This window comes from Salvelinus fontinalis, chromosome 17 (genome assembly GCF_029448725.1).
Source record: "Salvelinus fontinalis isolate EN_2023a chromosome 17, ASM2944872v1, whole genome shotgun sequence".
In the NCBI taxonomy this organism is placed as follows: domain Eukaryota; kingdom Metazoa; phylum Chordata; class Actinopteri; order Salmoniformes; family Salmonidae; genus Salvelinus; species Salvelinus fontinalis.
Window position 1 is genome coordinate 35,416,629 of NC_074681.1, and position 19,619 is coordinate 35,436,247.

The 19,619-nt window shown below is 49.3% G+C and overlaps 1 protein-coding gene across 2 annotated transcripts in view; it reads left to right on the forward strand.

Annotated features, from left to right (window-relative positions):
- The window catches only part of chd7 (chromodomain helicase DNA binding protein 7), an 88,586-nt gene that overhangs the window by 50,487 nt on the left and 18,480 nt on the right, over nt 1-19,619 (forward strand). For both annotated transcript variants that reach the window (XM_055867213.1, XM_055867214.1), the window contains exons 12-29: nt 2,216-2,459; nt 3,281-3,457; nt 3,761-4,003; nt 4,127-4,313; nt 4,508-4,718; nt 4,995-5,190; nt 5,533-5,700; nt 5,928-6,107; nt 6,438-6,548; nt 9,995-10,203; nt 11,623-11,822; nt 12,434-12,596; nt 15,364-15,453; nt 16,124-16,227; nt 17,781-17,910; nt 18,228-18,346; nt 18,612-18,957; nt 19,299-19,507. In XM_055867213.1, the coding sequence (XP_055723188.1) occupies nt 2,216-2,459; nt 3,281-3,457; nt 3,761-4,003; nt 4,127-4,313; nt 4,508-4,718; nt 4,995-5,190; nt 5,533-5,700; nt 5,928-6,107; nt 6,438-6,548; nt 9,995-10,203; nt 11,623-11,822; nt 12,434-12,596; nt 15,364-15,453; nt 16,124-16,227; nt 17,781-17,910; nt 18,228-18,346; nt 18,612-18,957; nt 19,299-19,507 (3,287 nt within the window). The remainder of the gene's footprint in view (nt 1-2,215; nt 2,460-3,280; nt 3,458-3,760; nt 4,004-4,126; nt 4,314-4,507; nt 4,719-4,994; nt 5,191-5,532; nt 5,701-5,927; nt 6,108-6,437; nt 6,549-9,994; nt 10,204-11,622; nt 11,823-12,433; nt 12,597-15,363; nt 15,454-16,123; nt 16,228-17,780; nt 17,911-18,227; nt 18,347-18,611; nt 18,958-19,298; nt 19,508-19,619) is intronic.

Below are 19,619 nucleotides of genomic sequence, written 5' to 3' on the forward strand. Positions count from 1 at the left end.
GGCCCCACTACTGCTAATAGTCACCGAGGGCCCCACTACTGCTAATAGTCACCGAGGGCCCCACTACTGCTAATAGTCACCGAGGGCCCCACTACTGCTAATAGTCACCGAGGGCCCCCACTACTGCTAATAGTCACCGAGGGCCCCCACTACTGCTAATAGTCACCGAGGGCCCCCACTACTGCTAATAGTCACCGAGGGCCCCCACTACTGCTAATAGTCACCGAGGGCCCCCACTACTGCTAATAGTCACCGAGGGCCCCCACTACTGCTAATAGTCACCGAGGGCCCCCACTACTGCTAATAGTCACCGAGGGCCCCCACTACTGCTAATAGTCACCGAGGGCCCCCACTACTGCTAATAGTCACCGAGGGCCCCCACTACTGCTAATAGTCACCGAGGGCCCCCACTACTGCTAATAGTCACCGAGGGCCCCCACTACTGCTAATAGTCACCGAGGGCCCCCACTACTGCTAATAGTCACCGAGGGCCCCCACTACTGCTAATAGTCACCGAGGGCCCCCACTACTGCTAATAGTCACCGAGGGCCCCCACTACTGCTAATAGTCACCGAGGGCCCCCACTACTGCTAATAGTCACCGAGGGCCCCCACTACTGCTAATAGTCACCGAGGGCCCCCACTACTGCTAATAGTCACCGAGGGCCCCCACTACTGCTAATAGTCACCGAGGGCCCCCACTACTGCTAATAGTCACCGAGGGCCCCCACTACTGCTAATAGTCACCGAGGGCCCCCACTACTGCTAATAGTCACCGAGGGCCCCCACTACTGCTAATAGTCACCGAGGGCCCCCACTACTGCTAATAGTCACCGAGGGCCCCCACTACTGCTAATAGTCACCGAGGGCCCCCACTACTGCTAATAGTCACCGAGGGCCCCCACTACTGCTAATAGTCACCGAGGGCCCCCACTACTGCTAATAGTCACCGAGGGCCCCCACTACTGCTAATAGTCACCGAGGGCCCCCACTACTGCTAATAGTCACCGAGGGCCCCCACTACTGCTAATAGTCACCGAGGGCCCCCACTACTGCTAATAGTCACCGAGGGCCCCCACTACTGCTAATAGTCACCGAGGGCCCCCACTACTGCTAATAGTCACCGAGGGCCCCCACTACTGCTAATAGTCACCGAGGGCCCCCACTACTGCTAATAGTCACCGAGGGCCCCCACTACTGCTAATAGTCACCGAGGGCCCCCACTACTGCTAATAGTCACCGAGGGCCCCCACTACTGCTAATAGTCACCGAGGGCCCCCACTACTGCTAATAGTCACCGAGGGCCCCCACTACTGCTAATAGTCACCGAGGGCCCCCACTACTGCTAATAGTCACCGAGGGCCCCCACTACTGCTAATAGTCACCGAGGGCCCCCACTACTGCTAATAGTCACCGAGGGCCCCCACTACTGCTAATAGTCACCGAGGGCCCCCACTACTGCTAATAGTCACCGAGGGCCCCCACTACTGCTAATAGTCACCGAGGGCCCCCACTACTGCTAATAGTCACCGAGGGCCCCCACTACTGCTAATAGTCACCGAGGGCCCCCACTACTGCTAATAGTCACCGAGGGCCCCCACTACTGCTAATAGTCACCGAGGGCCCCCACTACTGCTAATAGTCACCGAGGGCCCCCACTACTGCTAATAGTCACGGAGGGCCCCCACTACTGCTAATAGTCACCGAGGGCCCCCACTACTGCTAATAGTCACCGAGGGCCCCCACTACTGCTACTAGTCACCGAGGGCCCCCACTACTGCTACTAGTCACCGAGGGCCCCCACTACTGCTAATAGTCACCGAGGGCCCCCACTACTGCTAATAGTCACCGAGGGCCCCCACTACTGCTAATAGTCACCGAGGGCCCCCACTACTGCTAATAGTCACGGAGGGCCCCCACTACTGCTAATAGTCGCCGAGGGCCCCCACTACTGCTAATAGTCGCCGAGGGCCCCCACTACTGCTAATAGTCGCCGAGGGCCCCCACTACTGCTAATAGTCGCCGAGGGCCCCCACTACTGCTAATAGTCGCCGAGGGCCCCCACTACTGCTAATAGTCGCCGAGGGCCCCCACTACTGCTAATAGTCGCCGAGGGCCCCCACTACTGCTAATAGTCACCGAGGGCCCCCACTACTGCTAATAGTCACCGAGGACTCCCTTTCATCATGTTCATATTATGTCTCTCCCCCTCCCAGACGGAACTGCATCCTAGCAGATGAAATGGGCCTGGGCAAGACCATCCAGTCAATCACATTCCTCTATGAGATCTACCTGAAGGGGATCCACGGGCCCTTCCTGGTCATCGCCCCCCTCTCCACCATTCCAAACTGGGAGAGGGAGTTCCGCACCTGGACCGAACTCAACGTGATCGTCTACCATGGCAGCCAGGCCAGCCGCAAGACCATCCAGGCCTACGAAATGAACTACCGTGACGCGCAGGTACGTCTTGGCCGTACTGTAACCATGACCTAACCACAGCACAACTATAAGACCACCCAGGCCTACGAGATGAACTCCATACCGTAATTTAACCTGACCATCAAGGCCAGACGCACAGGTAACGTGACCTTAATGTAACTATAATCCCAAGCACACCATGACCTTATTCTATCATAACTTTAGCATTGCATAGCAAACATGACCTCACAAGACGCTTAGGCCTAAGTGAGACTATAGTACGGTACAGTAGGTTCTTCACCCTAATCTAAGAATAATCCCACAGTAAGCACTTTTAGATAGACGGTCAGGTACTAAACCTCATTAACCAGAGAGCCACACTGACCTTACCAGACCAAATAAAGACTACAGTGACCGAAATGTGACTGTAACGTACTCCAATCACTATTTTAAATGTGTTAACCCAGCGGTTCCCAATCTTTTCTGATCCGGTGAACACCAAATCACTGTCGATTTGTACCAAAATATCTTGCAGGCCAAATTGAGTCAATTTTATTGGTAAATGTAACAGATTAAAGGCCTATTATTTATTGTTATAAATAGCATTGTGAAAAGTAATGTAAAATTAATTATAATACCATTAATACTCCCAACTGTTATTTATGGCAACAAAAAAGACCAATTCATAATAAAATGTGCGGACCATCTGCAGTACCGCCACAGACCACCAGTACCTCGGCAGACCATGTAATCCTATAACCAGGGTCCTGAGTTTTCCCTGATTGAGTCGTGTGGGCAGGAAAATCGACTGTTCACCATAACACTCCTTTCTTTCCCTCGCTCTCTTCTCCCTCCATCCTCAGAGTCGTGTGATAAAGGGAGCGTACAAATTCCATGCGGTCATCACCACGTTTGAGATGATCCTGACGGACTGCCCGGAGCTGCGCAGCGTCCCGTGGCGCTGTGTGGTCATCGACGAGGCTCACCGCCTCAAAAACAGGAACTGCAAACTGCTCGAGGGACTCAAGATGATGGACATGGTGAGTTGAAACGGAGAGAAATGTCTAGTTGAGATGTATGATTTATTTGACAAAAAAAAGAAAATGCACAATACAACCACATGTGAATACAAAGACTACTTGCCATTGGACCTGTTGGAAAATAAGCAACTTATTGATGAAATGCTTATATTTCATGGAAATTAATGGGACTATGTTTCCGCCTTCCTCCTCTACTATCACAGGAGTAATAAAAAAAACGTACATTTAAAGACCTACTGGAAGGAACTAAGTACACTACTGACTAAATACCCCCCCCCCCCCCCCCCCTCTCCCCCTGGGAAGGAGCACAAGGTGCTGCTGACCGGAACGCCCTTGCAGAACACTGTGGAGGAGCTCTTCAGTCTGCTCAACTTCCTGGAGCCTGAACGCTTCCCCTCAGAGAACACCTTCATGCAGGAGTTTGGCGACCTCAAGACTGAGGAGCAGGTCCAGAAGCTGCAGGCCATCCTGAAGCCCATGATGCTGCGTCGTCTCAAGGAGGATGTGGAGAAGAACCTGGCACCCAAGGAGGAGACCATCATCGAGGTGTGTGTGTTATGTTAAAGTCAATTCTTGCAACGTGCAAGCCATCTTACCTTTTCTGTTAGATTACTACTGTCGTATTATGGGGAGTCTTGCTGACTGATGTCGTTCCTATCCCGTTCTCAGGTGGAGCTGACCAACATCCAGAAGAAGTACTACCGGGCCATCCTGGAGAAGAACTTCTCCTTTCTGTCTAAAGGAGGACCGGGAGGAGGTGGTGGTGCATGGGGAGGCGGAGGGGCTCAGGTCCCCAACCTGCTCAACACCATGATGGAGCTGAGGAAGTGCTGCAACCACCCCTACCTCATCAACGGTACTGAACACACACTAACGCAGATCACACTCATTCTAAAATCGTTCGGCTTAGAATGTGTTTATTTTGGACCCTCTGGATGTTGATTTGGTGTCTCTGTGTCCCACCTGCTTGGGTTTGTTTGTGAACTGACTGGGTTTAGTCATGCTGTTTTGAATGATTCTGATGGTGGCCTCTTATGTTCTATGTTCTAGGTGCAGAGGAGAAGATCCTGGAGGACTTCCGCGAGAACCACCACGCCGAGATGGCCCAGTTCCACCTGCAGGCCATGATCCAGGCGGCGGGCAAGCTGGTGCTGATCGACAAGCTGCTGCCCAAGCTGAAGGCCGGGGGACACAGGGTCCTCGTCTTCTCCCAGATGGTGCGCTGCCTGGACATCCTGGAGGACTACCTCATCCAGAAACGGTGCGAATTTGACCGTTTTAGATGTTCTCTTCAATCGCCTAACCCAGGGCTCTGAAACTGGTGGCCCGTGTGCCAAATGCAGCACGCTTTTATTTAAATGTTGGCCTTGTTTGTGTTTGAGTAGTTGATGCTTTTGAACATATTTCATGGTGTATATATATCACACACACACATTACTAGTAGTCTGTAGGAGCACATCGATGACAGTCAGAAACGTGGGTTGTTTTAGTATGACTGTGTTGTTGAAGCTGACCATGACCGTCTCCATCCGACTAGGTACCCGTATGAGCGTATCGACGGCCGCGTGAGGGGTAACCTCCGGCAGGCTGCGATCGACCGCTTCTCTCGACCGGACTCTGACCGCTTTGTCTTCCTGCTGTGTACCCGGGCCGGAGGCCTGGGCATCAACCTGACTGCTGCAGACACCTGCATCATCTTTGACTCGGACTGGAACCCCCAGAATGACTTACAGGTATGAAGACTGGGCTGGACTTAATAGTCTCACTACTTAGTTTGATAGTTGAAGATGCAATTTTTTTGAATCTTTGAAAATGCCGTGGTCACAACTCAAATAACTGCACAGGTCAATACAGTCCTGTTAAAATACAGTAGACAGTCAAAATGCAGTACACTGGTCTGTAAATTAAACAAAAAACAGGGCACAGACGAGTGAACATTCCAAAACAGGGCAGACAAGATGTTATCACACTGGTACACCGCTCCAGGACTTCGTTTATTATCAGTTGATCTATGCTTTTTGGAATCTAAGCATGTTTTTTCTCTCTCCATACCTCTCTCTTTTCCCCTCTCTCAGGCCCAAGCCAGATGCCACAGGATTGGCCAGAGTAAGGCAGTGAAGATCTATAGACTGATCACCAGGAACTCCTATGAGAGAGAGATGTTTGACAAGGCCAGCCTCAAGCTGGGCCTTGACAAGGCTGTGCTGCAATCCATGAGTGGCCGAGAGAACGCAGCCAATGGGGTATGACACACACACAGTTCTCACACAGTCAAATAGCAAGACCAGGCTTGAGGACATCTTGTTATAGTCTAAGTTCTATGTGCAGCAATAGAACAGTGAAGGTTGCGCACCTGTCTTTTTGGAAAGAGGGTCTTCTCAACTGTACTTCATTGTCTTAATAAAGGTAAACTTCTGTTGATGTGCCGAGCTCCGTGATCTAAGCCCTCAAATGTACCCGACCACCTCAGGTGCAGCAGCTGTCGAAGAAGGAAGTGGAGGACCTCCTCCGCAAAGGAGCTTACGGAGCTCTGATGGATGAGGAGGACGAGGGCTCGAAGTTTTGCGAGGAAGACATTGACCAGATCCTCCAGAGACGAACCCAGACCATCACCATTGAGTCCGAGGGCAAGGGGTCCACCTTCGCCAAGGTAGCTTCAATACGCTGTTTCCTATGTATTCTTAGCTCCCTCGTTCAATTCAGTAGTCATTACCATAGGAATTAAAATTACTAGAACAGATTTACCCTTTCAAGTCTATGGGCCTGGGTGGACCGACGCCCCATTCTAGTAATTCTATTTCTATGGTCATTAACACTAGAGAGCCAAGCTCGTTCAGAACCAAGCTGTGCAGTGTCAGTGGGAGCTAACCCAGCAGCACTTCTCTGAGATCAAAAGTGTCATTTGATTAAAAGAATGTGGAGAAAACGCATTCAGGAGATTCGCCGTTGGGACTGTTTCTCCTTCTCCCTTTCTCCCCAGGCGAGCTTCGTGGCCGCTGGGAACAGGACGGACATTTCCCTGGAGGACCCGGACTTCTGGCAGAAGTGGGCCAAGAAGGCGGAGCTCGACATGGATGCCATCAATGGACGGGTGAGCCTCAGGAAATTGAATTGTGGGAAATGTAGTGTGACTGGTGTGACCTAGGGGGCAGGGACTTGGCTTGGTCAGTAATTCAGTCTCAAGGACTGTACAGTAACCGGTTACTTGAGGACAGTGAGCCTACCGATTTCGTTGACAGTTTGGCTTCTGGGGCTGAATTCTCAGTTGCTGTATTTACTATGGGAATGGGAGAAACACAGCCCGGGGTGGTCACACCAGCGTTTCCCCTCCCTTTAGACACCACATGCAAAAGTATCGGAGCTCAATAATATTATCTCCCTCATACATACACTAATCTAAAGCATTAATTAATATGGCTTATTACCCCCAGGCTAGCCATGCGTGGCACCCCAGTCATAACTGGGCTAAGTCAAGCTCATTTAAAACGGTGGCTGTGGGAATCTCTTTCTATTCCTTAATTACCCCGCATTCCCCTCTTCGGTGGACCCAGAGGCAGTAAGCAGCTTATGCTGCTGCCGGAGGGGAACAGAGACATCACTTAGTCAGTCTAGAGAGCAAGTCCTTTTCTCTCCTCTCTGCCTCTACCCCACACCGTTCTTGCTCTCTCCTCCTCCCTCTCCTCAAGGGCCCTAGAGTATAGCACTTAATCCAGCCGCATAAACAGACGTGTCATCTCTGCAAGTCACCCTGGATGAGTTTTTTATATATATATATATACACTGCTCAAAAAAATAAAGGGAACACTTAAACAACACAATGTAACTCCAAGTCAATCACACTTCTGTGAAATCAAACTGTCCACTTAGGAAGCAACACTGATTGACAATAAATTTCACATGCTGTTGTGCAAATGGAATAGACAACAGGTGGAAATTATAGGCAATTAGCAAGACATAAAGGAGTGGTTCTGCAGATGGTGACCCCAGACCACTTCTCAGTTCCTATGCTTCCTGGCTGATGTTTTGGTCACTTTTGAATGATGGTGGTGCTTTCACTCTAGTGGTAGCATGAGACGGAGTCTACAACCCACACAAGTGACTCAGGTAGTGCAGCTCATCCAGGATGGCACATCAATGCGAGCTGTGGCAAGAAGGTTTGCTGTGTCTGTCAGCGTAGTGTCCAGAGCATGGAGGCGCTACCAGGAGATAGGCCAGTACATCAGGAGACGTGGAGGAGGCCGTAGGAGGGCAACAACCCAGCAGCAGGACCGCTACCTCCTCCTTTGTGCAAGGAGGAGCACTGCCAGAGCCCTGCAAAATGACATCCAGCAGGCCACAAATGTGCATGTGTCAGCATATGGTCTCACAAGGGGTCTGAGGATCTCATCTCGGTACCTAATGGCAGTCAGGCTACCTCTGGCGAGCACATGGAGGGCTGTGCGGCCACACAAAGAAATGCCACCCCACACCATGACTGACCCATCGCCAAACCGGTCATGCTGGAGGATGTTGCAGGCAGCAGAACGTTCTCCACGGCGTCTCCAGACTCTGTCACGTCTGTCACATGTGCTCAGTGTGAACCTGCTTTCATCTGTGAAGAGCACAGGGCGCCAGTGGCGAATTTGCCAATCTTGGTGTTCTCTGGCAAATGCCAAACGTCCTGCACGGTGTTGGGCTGTAAGCACAACCCCCACCTGTGGACGTCGGGCCCTCATACCACCCTCATGGAGTCTGGTTCTGACCGTTTGAGCAGACACATGCATATTTGTGGCCTGCTGGAGGTCATTTTGCAGGGCGCTGGCAGTGCACCTCCTTGCACAAAGGCAGAGGTAGCGGTCCTGCTGCCAGGTTGTTGCCCTCCTACGGCCTCCTCCACGTCTCCTGATGTACTGGCCTGTCTCCTGGTAGCGCCTGCATGCTCTGGACACTACGCTGACAGACACAGCAAACCTTTTTGCCACAGTTCGCATTGATGTGCCATCCTGGATGAACTGCACTACCTGAGCCACTTGTGTGGGTTGTAGACTCTGTCTCATGCTACCACTAGAGTGAGAGCACTGCCAGCATTCAAAAGTGACCAAAACATCAGCCAGGAAGCATAGGAACTGAGAAGTGGTCTGTGGTCACCACCTGCAGAATCACTCCTGTTTTGGGGGGTGTCTTAGTAATTGCCTATAATTTCCACCTTTTGTCTATTCCATTTGACAATAAATTTCACATGCTGTTGTACAATCAGTGTTGCTTCCTAAGTGGACAGTTTGATTTCACAGAAGTGTGATTGACTTGGAGTTACATTGTGTTGTTTTAGTGTTCCCTTTATTTTTTTGAGCAGTGTATATATATGCGTGTGTGTATATACAATGCTTTCGGAAACTATTCAGACCCCTTGACTTTTTCCAAATGTTGTTACATTACAGCCTTGTTCTTGAATGGATTAAATAAATAAAAATCTTCATCAATCTACACACAATACCCCATAATGACAAAGCGAAAACAGGTTTTTAGAAATTGTTGCAAACGTATAAAAAAAAATCAAACATACCTTATTTACTAAAGTATTCAGATGTGTTGCCCTGAGACTGAAAATTGAGCTGAGGTGCATCCCATTTCCATGTATCATCCGTGAGATGATTGATTGGAGTCCACCTGTGGTAAATTAAATTAATTGGACATGATTTGTGAAGGCACACCTGTCTATAATGTCCCACAGTTGACAGGGCATGTCAGAGCAAAATCCAAGCCATGGGGTCGAAGTAATCGTCTGTAGAGCTCAGAGACAGGACTGTGTCGAGACACAGATCTGCGGAAGGGAAACTAAAAAAGGTCCCCAAGACAGTGGCCTCCATTATTCTGAAATAAAGAAGTTTGGAACCACCAAGGCTGTCGAGAGCTGGCCCCCCGGCCAAACTGGGTAATCGGAGAAGAAGGGCCTTGGTCAGGAAGGTGACCAAGAACCCGATGGTCACTCTGACAGAGTTCCTCTGTGGAGATGGGAGAACCTTCCAGAAGGACAACCATCTCTGCAGCACTCCACCAATCAGGCCTTTATGGTAGTGTGGCCAGACGGAAGCCACTCCTCAGTAAATGGCACGACAGCCTGCTTGGAGTTTAGCTAACAAGTGCTCAGCATATGTGGAAACTCCTTCAAGACTGTTGGAAAGTATTCCAGGTGAAGCTGGTGGAGAGAATGCCAAGTGTGCAATGCTGTCAAGACAGAGTGGCTACTTTGAAGAATCTCAAATATATTTTGATTTAAAAAAAACAGTTGGGGTTAATACATTATTCCATGTGTGTTTCATAGTTTTGATGTCTTCTATTATTATAGTAAGAATAAAGAAAAACCCTTGAATGAGTAGGTGTCCAAACTTTTGACTTGTACTGTACCTAATATATCGATCTCTATCAGCAGGGAAACTGGTAATAAGGACAATAATAACAACATGCTACCTGTTTTGATCATTTTAACAGGGAGGGAAATGTGGTTGGGTGGTTTTGACACAATTTTATTTTGTGGGATTTAACTAACAATTTTCTTAGAACACCCTGGTAATTGACACTCCGAGGGTACGGAAGCAGACACGCCACTACAGCTCAATGAAGGAGGACGAGTTGGCGGAGTTCTCCGAGCTGGAGAGCGACGGCGAGAACGAGAAGCCCTTGACCAAACCCAGGCGGCCACAGGACCGAGCCCAAGGGTACCCCCGCAGCGAGTGCTTTAGGGTGGAGAAGAACCTTCTGGTTTATGGGTGAGTGGACATCTGAAAGACTTAGACATTTGTTAGGGAAAGGGATGACTGTTCTCCAAGCCCCAAGTCCCTTTGGAAGGCTAACGCTGATAGATCGGGGAAAATGTAATAGTTTGTTGTTTTGGGGGGGATTCGGTGAAAGATTTTCACCATAGGGATCCATATCTACAGCTAGATACTACAGACTGTTAGATGGATGTCAGAAATGAATCAAACACACCAGAGGGATATTACCACAGCCCTTGATTATCACTCATCCAATCCCTTCACCTCTACGTCTTCTCGGTCAGGAAGTCCACCTGATTCCTGAGAGATGTCATATCTTGTCTAGCTTCCAGGGCACCTATCTCATCTTTCCTTTCCCTCCTTTGTAGGCTCAGGAGGTTGAGGATGTGTACTTGCCTAAACACCAGTCACAAGCGACTGGTCTGGCCATGCTGCGGTGGTCTGGGGGGAAATGACGCCCACGGAGCGCTAATGCTTGCACACTCCCATGTATAGTAATTTAACACTTAGCCATCTGAGGCTCCCACACGCAAGGGGCCATTAAACATGCCTGTATACTTACACACACACGAGCCCAGATCGATCTCGCGTGCACTCCTATAATGACCCAACGCACAACCACACAGTGAACCAACCAACCAGCACCTACATCACACACACTCATTAGTCGCTGTGCCCGGCTGCCCTCCGCAGGGAGAGATCACGGCTGGCTGCATGCACTCACAACGTCTGACCAGCAGTGGGGTTTGTTTTTCACATGCGACCGAGTCAACTGTACTGTCTAGACCCCGGGGCTGTAGGGCAAATTAGAGCCATCACGTCTGAGAGGACTCATTTCAACTGACGCTGCTGCCATTGACTCCCTCCCTCGCTGTATCTCCCTCCATAGACCAGCCCCAGCTTCCCTCAACCCACAAACGCACTCCTATCGTCTGGTTGTCAGTGGGGTTATCTCACCGCCGTGTAGAAACGTTTTAGGGCGAGAGTCTTCGCTCGGTTGTCACAAGTAGAAATCTACTCTGGGTCACCCACGGTAGTGAGATGTGCTGTCGGTTGCGTGTGCGGTCATGAGCGAACGGGGTCACGGAATCAGATCGTGGTGTGACATTGGACCCTGGTTGAAAGGCAGAGAGCCAGACATAACACCGCACCATTCATACCCGCCCGTCAACCTTTCTGTAGTAGTTTGGGTGGGTGGGGGGATGAGTATGGAAATATAAAACCTTCCAGATCCAGACTGTAAATGTGAGTCATCGGGATAAATGATAATATTTGAGACACTGACTAAATAATTCTCATCTCTCTTTCTCCTCCCCCTCTCTCTTCCCTTCGTTCGTCTATTCTTCTTTTCTTATGATCTCCCCTCCCTTTTTCTTCCCCTCTCTGATGATTCCCCCGTTCCCTCCCTGCTAGGTGGGGTCGCTGGGGAGACATCCTGTCCCACGGGCGTTTCAAGCGGCCCCTGCGGGAGCAAGACGTGGAGACCATCTGCCGTGCCCTGCTGGCCTACTGCCTGCTGCACTACCGTGGCGACGAGAACATCAAGAGCTTCATCTGGGACCTCATCACGCCCACCGAGGACGGACAGAGCCGCACGCTCACCAACCATTCCGGTATGTATTCCTACGCACCCTTACATGCAGCATTACCGTAGCTTAACCAAAAACGTAACGAACACACCACCACCTTTCCACTGTCTCACAGTAGCAACCTTACCAACTGCTCTTTAAGACCTGCCCAATAGCCCCCAGTAGGAGTAGTGAATAAACATACGTTGAATTCCATAGGATTTTTCACAGTACCACCACGAACGTCCCTCACTCGCTCACTCAACCCCTCCCCCACTTATTCCCGCCACAACAACTCCTGACATGACCTTGCTTTAACCTTATGCTCTGTCTGGTTTAGTGCTTGACTAGAACCGGCTCAAACTGGTTCAGTCTGACTTTACATAACTTATTTGACCTTGATCCTCATTGGTTTCCCGCCTAAGCAAACTGGAATCTGATTTGGTTACAACAACCATGGAGTTAGCCCAATGCCTTGCTATTTCAATGTTTTCAATGTTATCAATTAGTTTGCAGATGGCCATTTCAAATAAATAATTGTAGTAATTGATCAAATCCTTGCTGGTACTAGACTTGTCCAACCCAGGTCTCTTATAAAGGGATCTCAATGAGAAATAATGGATCTATTACTCTAAATTGTAATGTCTCTACTGCAGGTCTGTCTACTCCAGTACCACGGGGTCGTAAGGGGAAGAAGGGGAAACCAGCCCCGCCTGCCCCTCCCCAGCTCCCCAGGGCAGAGTGGCTGGCCAGCTGTAACCCTGACCTGCTACTGCAGGAGGACAGCTACAAGAGACACCTCAAACACCACTGTAATAAGTAAGTCACCCCCAAATCCTAACCTCAACACTGTCGTTTTTCAAACACCAAAGGAACAAATTAGCCATATATCAAGCTCAGTGTCGTTGTGCTCGGGTCCGTTCTCGAGACCCCATGTTTGTCTGATACATTTTAACTCTGTGTCGGACAGTGAGGACTCGTCATTTCTTCCCGAGACTAGTGGCGTAAGAAACTCAAACAGTATTTATCAGATTCAATTCAGTCATTGTGTAAAACTGCTTCGCCAGGTAAAAAAAAAATATATATATATATATATATATATACACACACACACACCCACCTTTTGAAACCTGGGCCTCCTACTTGACTTGTAACATTACTGTACTTTACTTTCATTGAAATATATACTCAATCTTTGTCGTGCTCGTCAGAATTTCCTTGATTCACTAGTAGGGAAGAGTTAGGGGAATTATTTGCAAGTTGCGCACTCACTATTAGTGATGGGGGGGGGATTGTAACATTCTTAATACCTATTATAGACATGTTTGCTCAGTGGTGAAACGTGGCAACTTCCAACATGTACCAAACTCAAAAATCATACCATCACTTAATGCGCTCAACTGAATGAAACAGAACTGAGCCGAGCTTCTGGCTGCCACTCACACAGATAGCACCCACACGGATAATGCTACCCATAACCACACTGCTTAAACAACCTGGGGTAGCCTTACGCCATGATCACACTTATCACCAAAAGCACGAACAGTGACACGTCAAAGGATGTGAGAGACAAGCTCGTGATGCTGGAAGGACAGTGACCGTAATACCAGGGCGCACTATGTAGCACAGTGCAGTTTATGTTAAACACGTAGGGCCGATAGACAGCAGTCACACACAGCATGATGTTAAAGCACCACTACACCCCTGCATAGGGCCGATAGAAAGACAGCAGTCACACACAGCATGATGTTGAAGAATCACTACACCCCTGCATAGGTCCGATGGAAAGACAGCAGTCACACACAGCATGATGTTAAAGCACCACTACACCCCTGCATAGGTCCGATGGAAAGACAGCAGTCACACACAGCATGATGTTGAAGGACAAGCAGCACATTCACTCAGACATAATAAGCCAGTAGGTCCCAATCATAAGAATACAAAAACAGAACAATTAAGCGTTAACTATTACTGTCCGTTGCAAAAAACATGTCATGTTCAGCACACAAAGTAGCCAGTGAACTAAAGTTTAAATGCAACAACGTTTCACACAAGTTATTTTCAAAGAAATGGCTGCGAACTGCAATGAAAGCACAGTTCCACTCACCAACAAATTAGCATTAACATCCTCTTTGATAGCACCTGCTGCAAACTAGCCTACAACAAAAGCTAGCTAGATCGTGGGAGAAATGCTGCTCGCTATTGCGCAGGGACCTGTTGGCCTTCGAAGGAAGTAGTTTCCGTAAGTTTTGGTTAACGGTCCAACCCATTAAAAATTCACATGATTGGTTGAATGTCCACTGTCACTCAAATGCTTCCCTAATAGATTTTAGCCAGCTAGATTTATCTCCCCAAAAACCACCAAAGAAAAATCCTTATTGGATCTTTTTTTTCATCTTCAGTGTTAATGCTTTCCTTTCCAACAAACTGAAGAGATTAAATCAGAACATTATTATTTTACAAGTTCTCTGAAGGCCGTCATTGTTCCCTATTGCGTTTGGGTTAGTAATAACTTGTAGAGTGGGTCTATTTTCTCTCGGCATGCATTTTTCACCATTCTCAATTTCTGAAGGCTGCTGAGTGGCGCAGCGGTCTAAGACACATCTCAGTTCAAGAGGCGTTGCTACAGTCCCTGGTTCGATTCCAGGCTGTATCACATCTGGCTGTGATTGGGGGTTCCATAGGGCGGCGCACAATTGGCCCAGCGTCGTCCGGTTTGGCCGGGGTAGGCAGTCATTGTAAATAAGAATTTGTTAACTGACTTGCCTAGTTCTTCTGAAATATGAGCACAGAAATACGTGAGATTTTGATATTTTTTTGCCATGGTCTTAAATTGGACTCATATTTTGCTGGTTTTGACTCTCTTGCCCCCCTCCGGTCTTGACTTGGACTTGATTCGCTCCGGTCTTGAATCAGTCTCGCTTTAGATGGTCTCGAACACACTGGTCAACCCTAACCTCTGACCTTTAACCCCTAGGAAACACAGCCCCTACTCATACACCACCATATTGTCATAGATAAGCAGGCCAACACACCGTTGATAGTTGGTGGTTTCTTTATAATTCCCAAAAATCGAACACGCATTAAGTCCCCGGTAATCCTATTTCACATGAGTTCCATAGCTCCACTCCAGCTAGCCCCACACACAACACACTTCACAATCCTTTTGTTTACTTCTAGCCAGTGTCCTATTTACTTTCCCCCCTCCTTCCTTGGCCACAACTCTTCTTTCTACTCTGTTGTTGTCGGGGAGATTTTGTGGCGGCCAGGTTTTTTGGGGCTGGCGCTGCGCCAGGCCAGGTGCCAGGCAGACCTGTTGGAAGCGGGTGAAAGGCGGCACACACAGGGGCGATTATGTGGTGCCATCTGTCAGGCGCAGGGGCTGGCGCGCGGCGTGGCTAATCAGGCCTGGCAGCGTGATGGATGGGCAACGGCCAGTGCCAAAGATCCGCCGCCGCAGCTAGCCGCTCTAGCCAGCTACTGCTGCTGGCGCACGGGACCAGAGTTTCACTTTTTTTTTACCCTCTTCCCTTTTCTTTCTTTCCTATTTCTGTCTCTCGCTCCCCCCCCCCCCACACACACACAGAGTTCTCCTGAGGGTCCGTATGCTCTACTATCTGCGACAGGAAGTCATCGGTGACCAAGCCGACCGGATCCTAGAGGGAACAGACTCAAGGTTGGCATCCACTCCCTTCCGTCTCCTCCCTCCATCCCTTTATCTCTCACTCCAACACTCCCAAGCCCCTGCCTGCTTTATCTTCACACTCCCTCTCTCCCCTCGTTTCACCCCATCACCCAGATGTGCATGCATATATAATGCAGAAAACGTGCACGCCATGTCGATGGCGTCTGAGGCTCTTCGCTGAATAGCTACAATGCTGTTATTGTGTGTGTGTGCGCATATATGTGCCAGTTAGTGTGTGTGTGTGTTCACTCGTATGTGTGTGTGCCTGTGTATAAGTGCCAGCGTGTGTGTGTGTGTGTCTGTATTGGATTAGGCCAGGCAGGCTGCTAGTGGTGATAGCGTTGCAGGCATCAGGGCAGGCTGCTAGTGGTGATAAGGTTAGGCCTGCTCTGCCTAGGTCTCCTTAGTGATGAGAGCTGCTTTCTAAAAGGCACCCTTTTTCCTATATAGTACACTACTTTTGGCTCTGGTCAAGGCACGGTGTAGGAAATAGGGTTCCATTTTTGGGACACAGTGGAGATGTTCCAGCAGCGTGGCTAATGACCATATTTCCTCCCAGATGCCTGGAGATGGGGCCTAATACGGACACGTGCCGATTTTTAGAGCCTGTTAATTCGTATTCCCCTCTTTCTCTCTTCCTCCCCTTGGTCTGGGCCGACAGTGAAATGGATATCTGGATCCCTCAGCCTTTCCACGCCGAGGTCCCTGCCGATTGGTGGGACAGCGAGTCGGACAAATCGCTCCTCATCGGCGTCTTCAAACACGGTAAGCCCCACCCGTCCGGTACTCGCACACACATACGCACGCCGCCCGAGTCCTGGCTGCTTTAGGCTTGATTGGTGTTCCCATAGCGACCGCGGAGCACAGCTGGCTCAGTGAGACGTCAGGAGATTGATTGATGGCTATGTCCAGCAGGCCGTGTAGGTAGGTGTGTGTGTGTGCGCGCGCACAGACTTGTTGCAGCTTCCATCTAGTCCCTGGTTATCCAGTGTTCTATCAACCACAGTTGGTTGATGTACTTTATCATGAGGTTTGTTCTCTTTTAGCTATGGGCTAGCTGGTTTAGATTTAACCACTTTTTTGTATTGTGTTACAGTGAAAAACAAGATAAGCTAGAATTGTAACGATTTTAAGTGTCAATTGTATTGATGGTGATAAATATTAATATTAATTTGGGATAATTGTCATTATTCTCCGTAATTGCGACCCTCTCTGATTCAATTATGGATCCGAGCTGTGCCTCAGCCCTAACGCACTCACATACACACACACACACACACACACACACGGGTGCTCTCTCAAACACACGGAAACAATAGAGCTAGCCTATAGTTAATCATAATCCTCATTCACTTGGGAGGCCGGGGGAGGAAGCTACTCTCTGCCTCTGTCACACACGCACATACACAGAACCCTCACACATGTCTGGTACTCACACTGTACACACACTGTACAGGCACACACACTCTCCAGGGCTGCGAGAGGGAAGAGTGATGGCCTATAAACCCCCTCATGATTAGCGCTTGGCTCGGGGCGCAGCAGCGGTTAGGAACAATGTGTCACCGCATAAATCCTAATTGAAATGTGATGTTCTGGTGGGGGCTTTGGGGAATGGAGGGAGGGACAGGCCGTGAGGGGTGGAGGAGAAGGGGGAGATAGTCTGGTCTGCAAACTGGCACGGTTGAGGGGGCTCCAGCCTGTGCCTCTGTCTCCCCCTCCTCCCACCCGCCGTGCTCAGTGGGATCTGCAGGCTCTAATCTGTTCTGCTTGGAAAGCTCCAACGGGCACTTTTCTCTCTGCTACACACTTGGGCAAATACACACACATACAGACCATAGGCACACACACTTAGACACACAGATTTTCTTACACACATTGACACACACACACCCAGTCAGACGCGCGCTCACACACGCTCCAACAGGCACTGCCCTCTGTCTGCATCTGGACCCTATGCTTCTGTTTTTGTTTTTCTCATCTCTTTATACGGATGGCAGTTGGCTTTTAGGATGTGATTCTGAACTTCATGATGGGTTTTGTTTTAAACTCAATTTGGCTTCTCTTGCTTTCTGTTGCATCTTTCAGGATTGATGCTACTGTGTATCATGATTAATGCCTAGGTGTATATGTAGCCTATGCATTTCCACTGTAAATTGTCAGTCAACGTCTGCTTTGTTCTAGGCCTGGTGCGTGTCGTTTCCCAGTCACAATGCACTCATCTCTCACCCACTCCCTCTCTCTTCACCGGGTGTGGAAAGTAATTCAACCATTCTTACCCACTCTCTCCTTCTTTCTCAATCGCGCTCTCTCCATCCCAGGCTATGAGAAGTATAACTCGGTGCGTGCCGACCCTGCGCTGTGTTTCTTGGAGCGGGTGGGCATGCCTGATGCCAAGGCCATCGCTGCAGAGCAGAGGGGGGCGGACATGATGGCAGATGGTCCGGAGGGGTAAGACACTCAGCCAAAATTCACCACCACCTCTTTTTCCCTCTTCCTCTTTTTCTTATCAACCTCCTGTCCCCGTCACCCTCCAACTCTCATCTTCCCTTCCTGTCTCTCCCTCCTATTTGTTAGTTTTTTCGACCTGTCTCGGTCTCCTTCTCGATATTCCTTTCCCTCCCTGACCTCCCATCTCCAATTTCCCTCAATCTTCTCTTCCTGGCTGTCTACCACTTTTTCCCCTTGCTCCTTTGTTTGATTCTGTTTAAGTTTAAAACTAATTTCTCTCTCTTCATCCCTCCATCCCTGGTTCTTTGTGTGTACAGAGAGGATGAGGACCCAGAGTACAAGCCTCTCCGCATGCCCTTTAAAGATGAGATGGATGACTTCACTAACTCTCCCCTTGATGACAAAGAGGAAGCTATGGATGTTGAGAGTGGTGAATGTAAGTGGAGTGGCCATCTCTGCTTTCACATGACGTAGCACTATGTTGACCACCATTTTGGGATAAATTCAATAAAAAGCTTGACAATGTATTATTTACAAGCAATCTGTCTGAAGATGATTCACCATCCATCAATCCTTAGTTCAAAATATGTATATATTTATTTTATATCAAACCACCAATGTTGCTTTTCACAACCATCTCAACAGTATGCAGTCACATTTATTTGTCCTAATATTCCACCCTTTTCTCCTCCCCATCACAGCTAAACCAGGTGAGAATGGAGCAGGCAGCAGAGGGGCGGGTCGTCTGTACTGGCCGGCAGCCTCGGCCCTCACCGCTAGACTCCGCCGCCTCATCACTGCCTACCAGCGCACGCACAAACGAGAGCAGCTCCGCCAGGAGGCCATGGCCCGGCCCGACGGCCGCCGCCGCCGGCGGCCCCGAGAACAGCTACTCTCCATGGTCACAGATGGAGGGGCCTACGTGCATGAGGGCGGAGCCTTCATGGCAGAGGGCAGTCCTTATATGGCCAAGGGCGGAGCGTTCATTCCTGAGGCGACGGCTCTCCTGGCGGAAGGAGGGGCCTTCTTCAAAGAGAGGCGTCAAAGGTATAGAAACATGAATAGTTTGATTGGTTGAGTTAATTAGATGTTTTTGAGGCACACTTCCATCCAGATTACTTAGGATATGTTATACACCATAAACAATATGTATATTAAACATTTCAATTTGTTACCCGGCTGTATAGAAGGCAGTACAGTCAAGAGTTTCTTGAAGTTCTATCAACTTCCTGTATTATTGTTTGGGGCTTGTTTGAGAAGCGCTACTTGTAACATAATGTGTGTACTACAGTACCCATAATGCTCCAGTCTCATAATCAATACACTACTCATACATTGCTTTCCGTCCCATTGGTTGTTGGATTAACCCTTCCGTGTCTCGTCGTCAGGTGGACCAGGCGTGAGGAAGCCGACTTTTACCGCGTGGTGTCCACGTTTGGCGTGATCTATGACACGGCCCGTCAGCGCTTTGACTGGACCCAGTTCAGGGCCTTCGCCCGTCTGGACAAGAAGACTGACGAGAGCCTGGAGAAGTACTACTTCTCCTTCGTGGCCATGTGCAAACGGGTGTGTCGCATGCAGGTCAAGACCGACACAGGTAAATGCCCTCACACATTTAATAACAGAAAGCTGTTGAACACAACTTCAGCCATACCTACATTTACTTAAGCTAAAGCAAAGGATCATTCCCTGGAATGACTGACTAGATT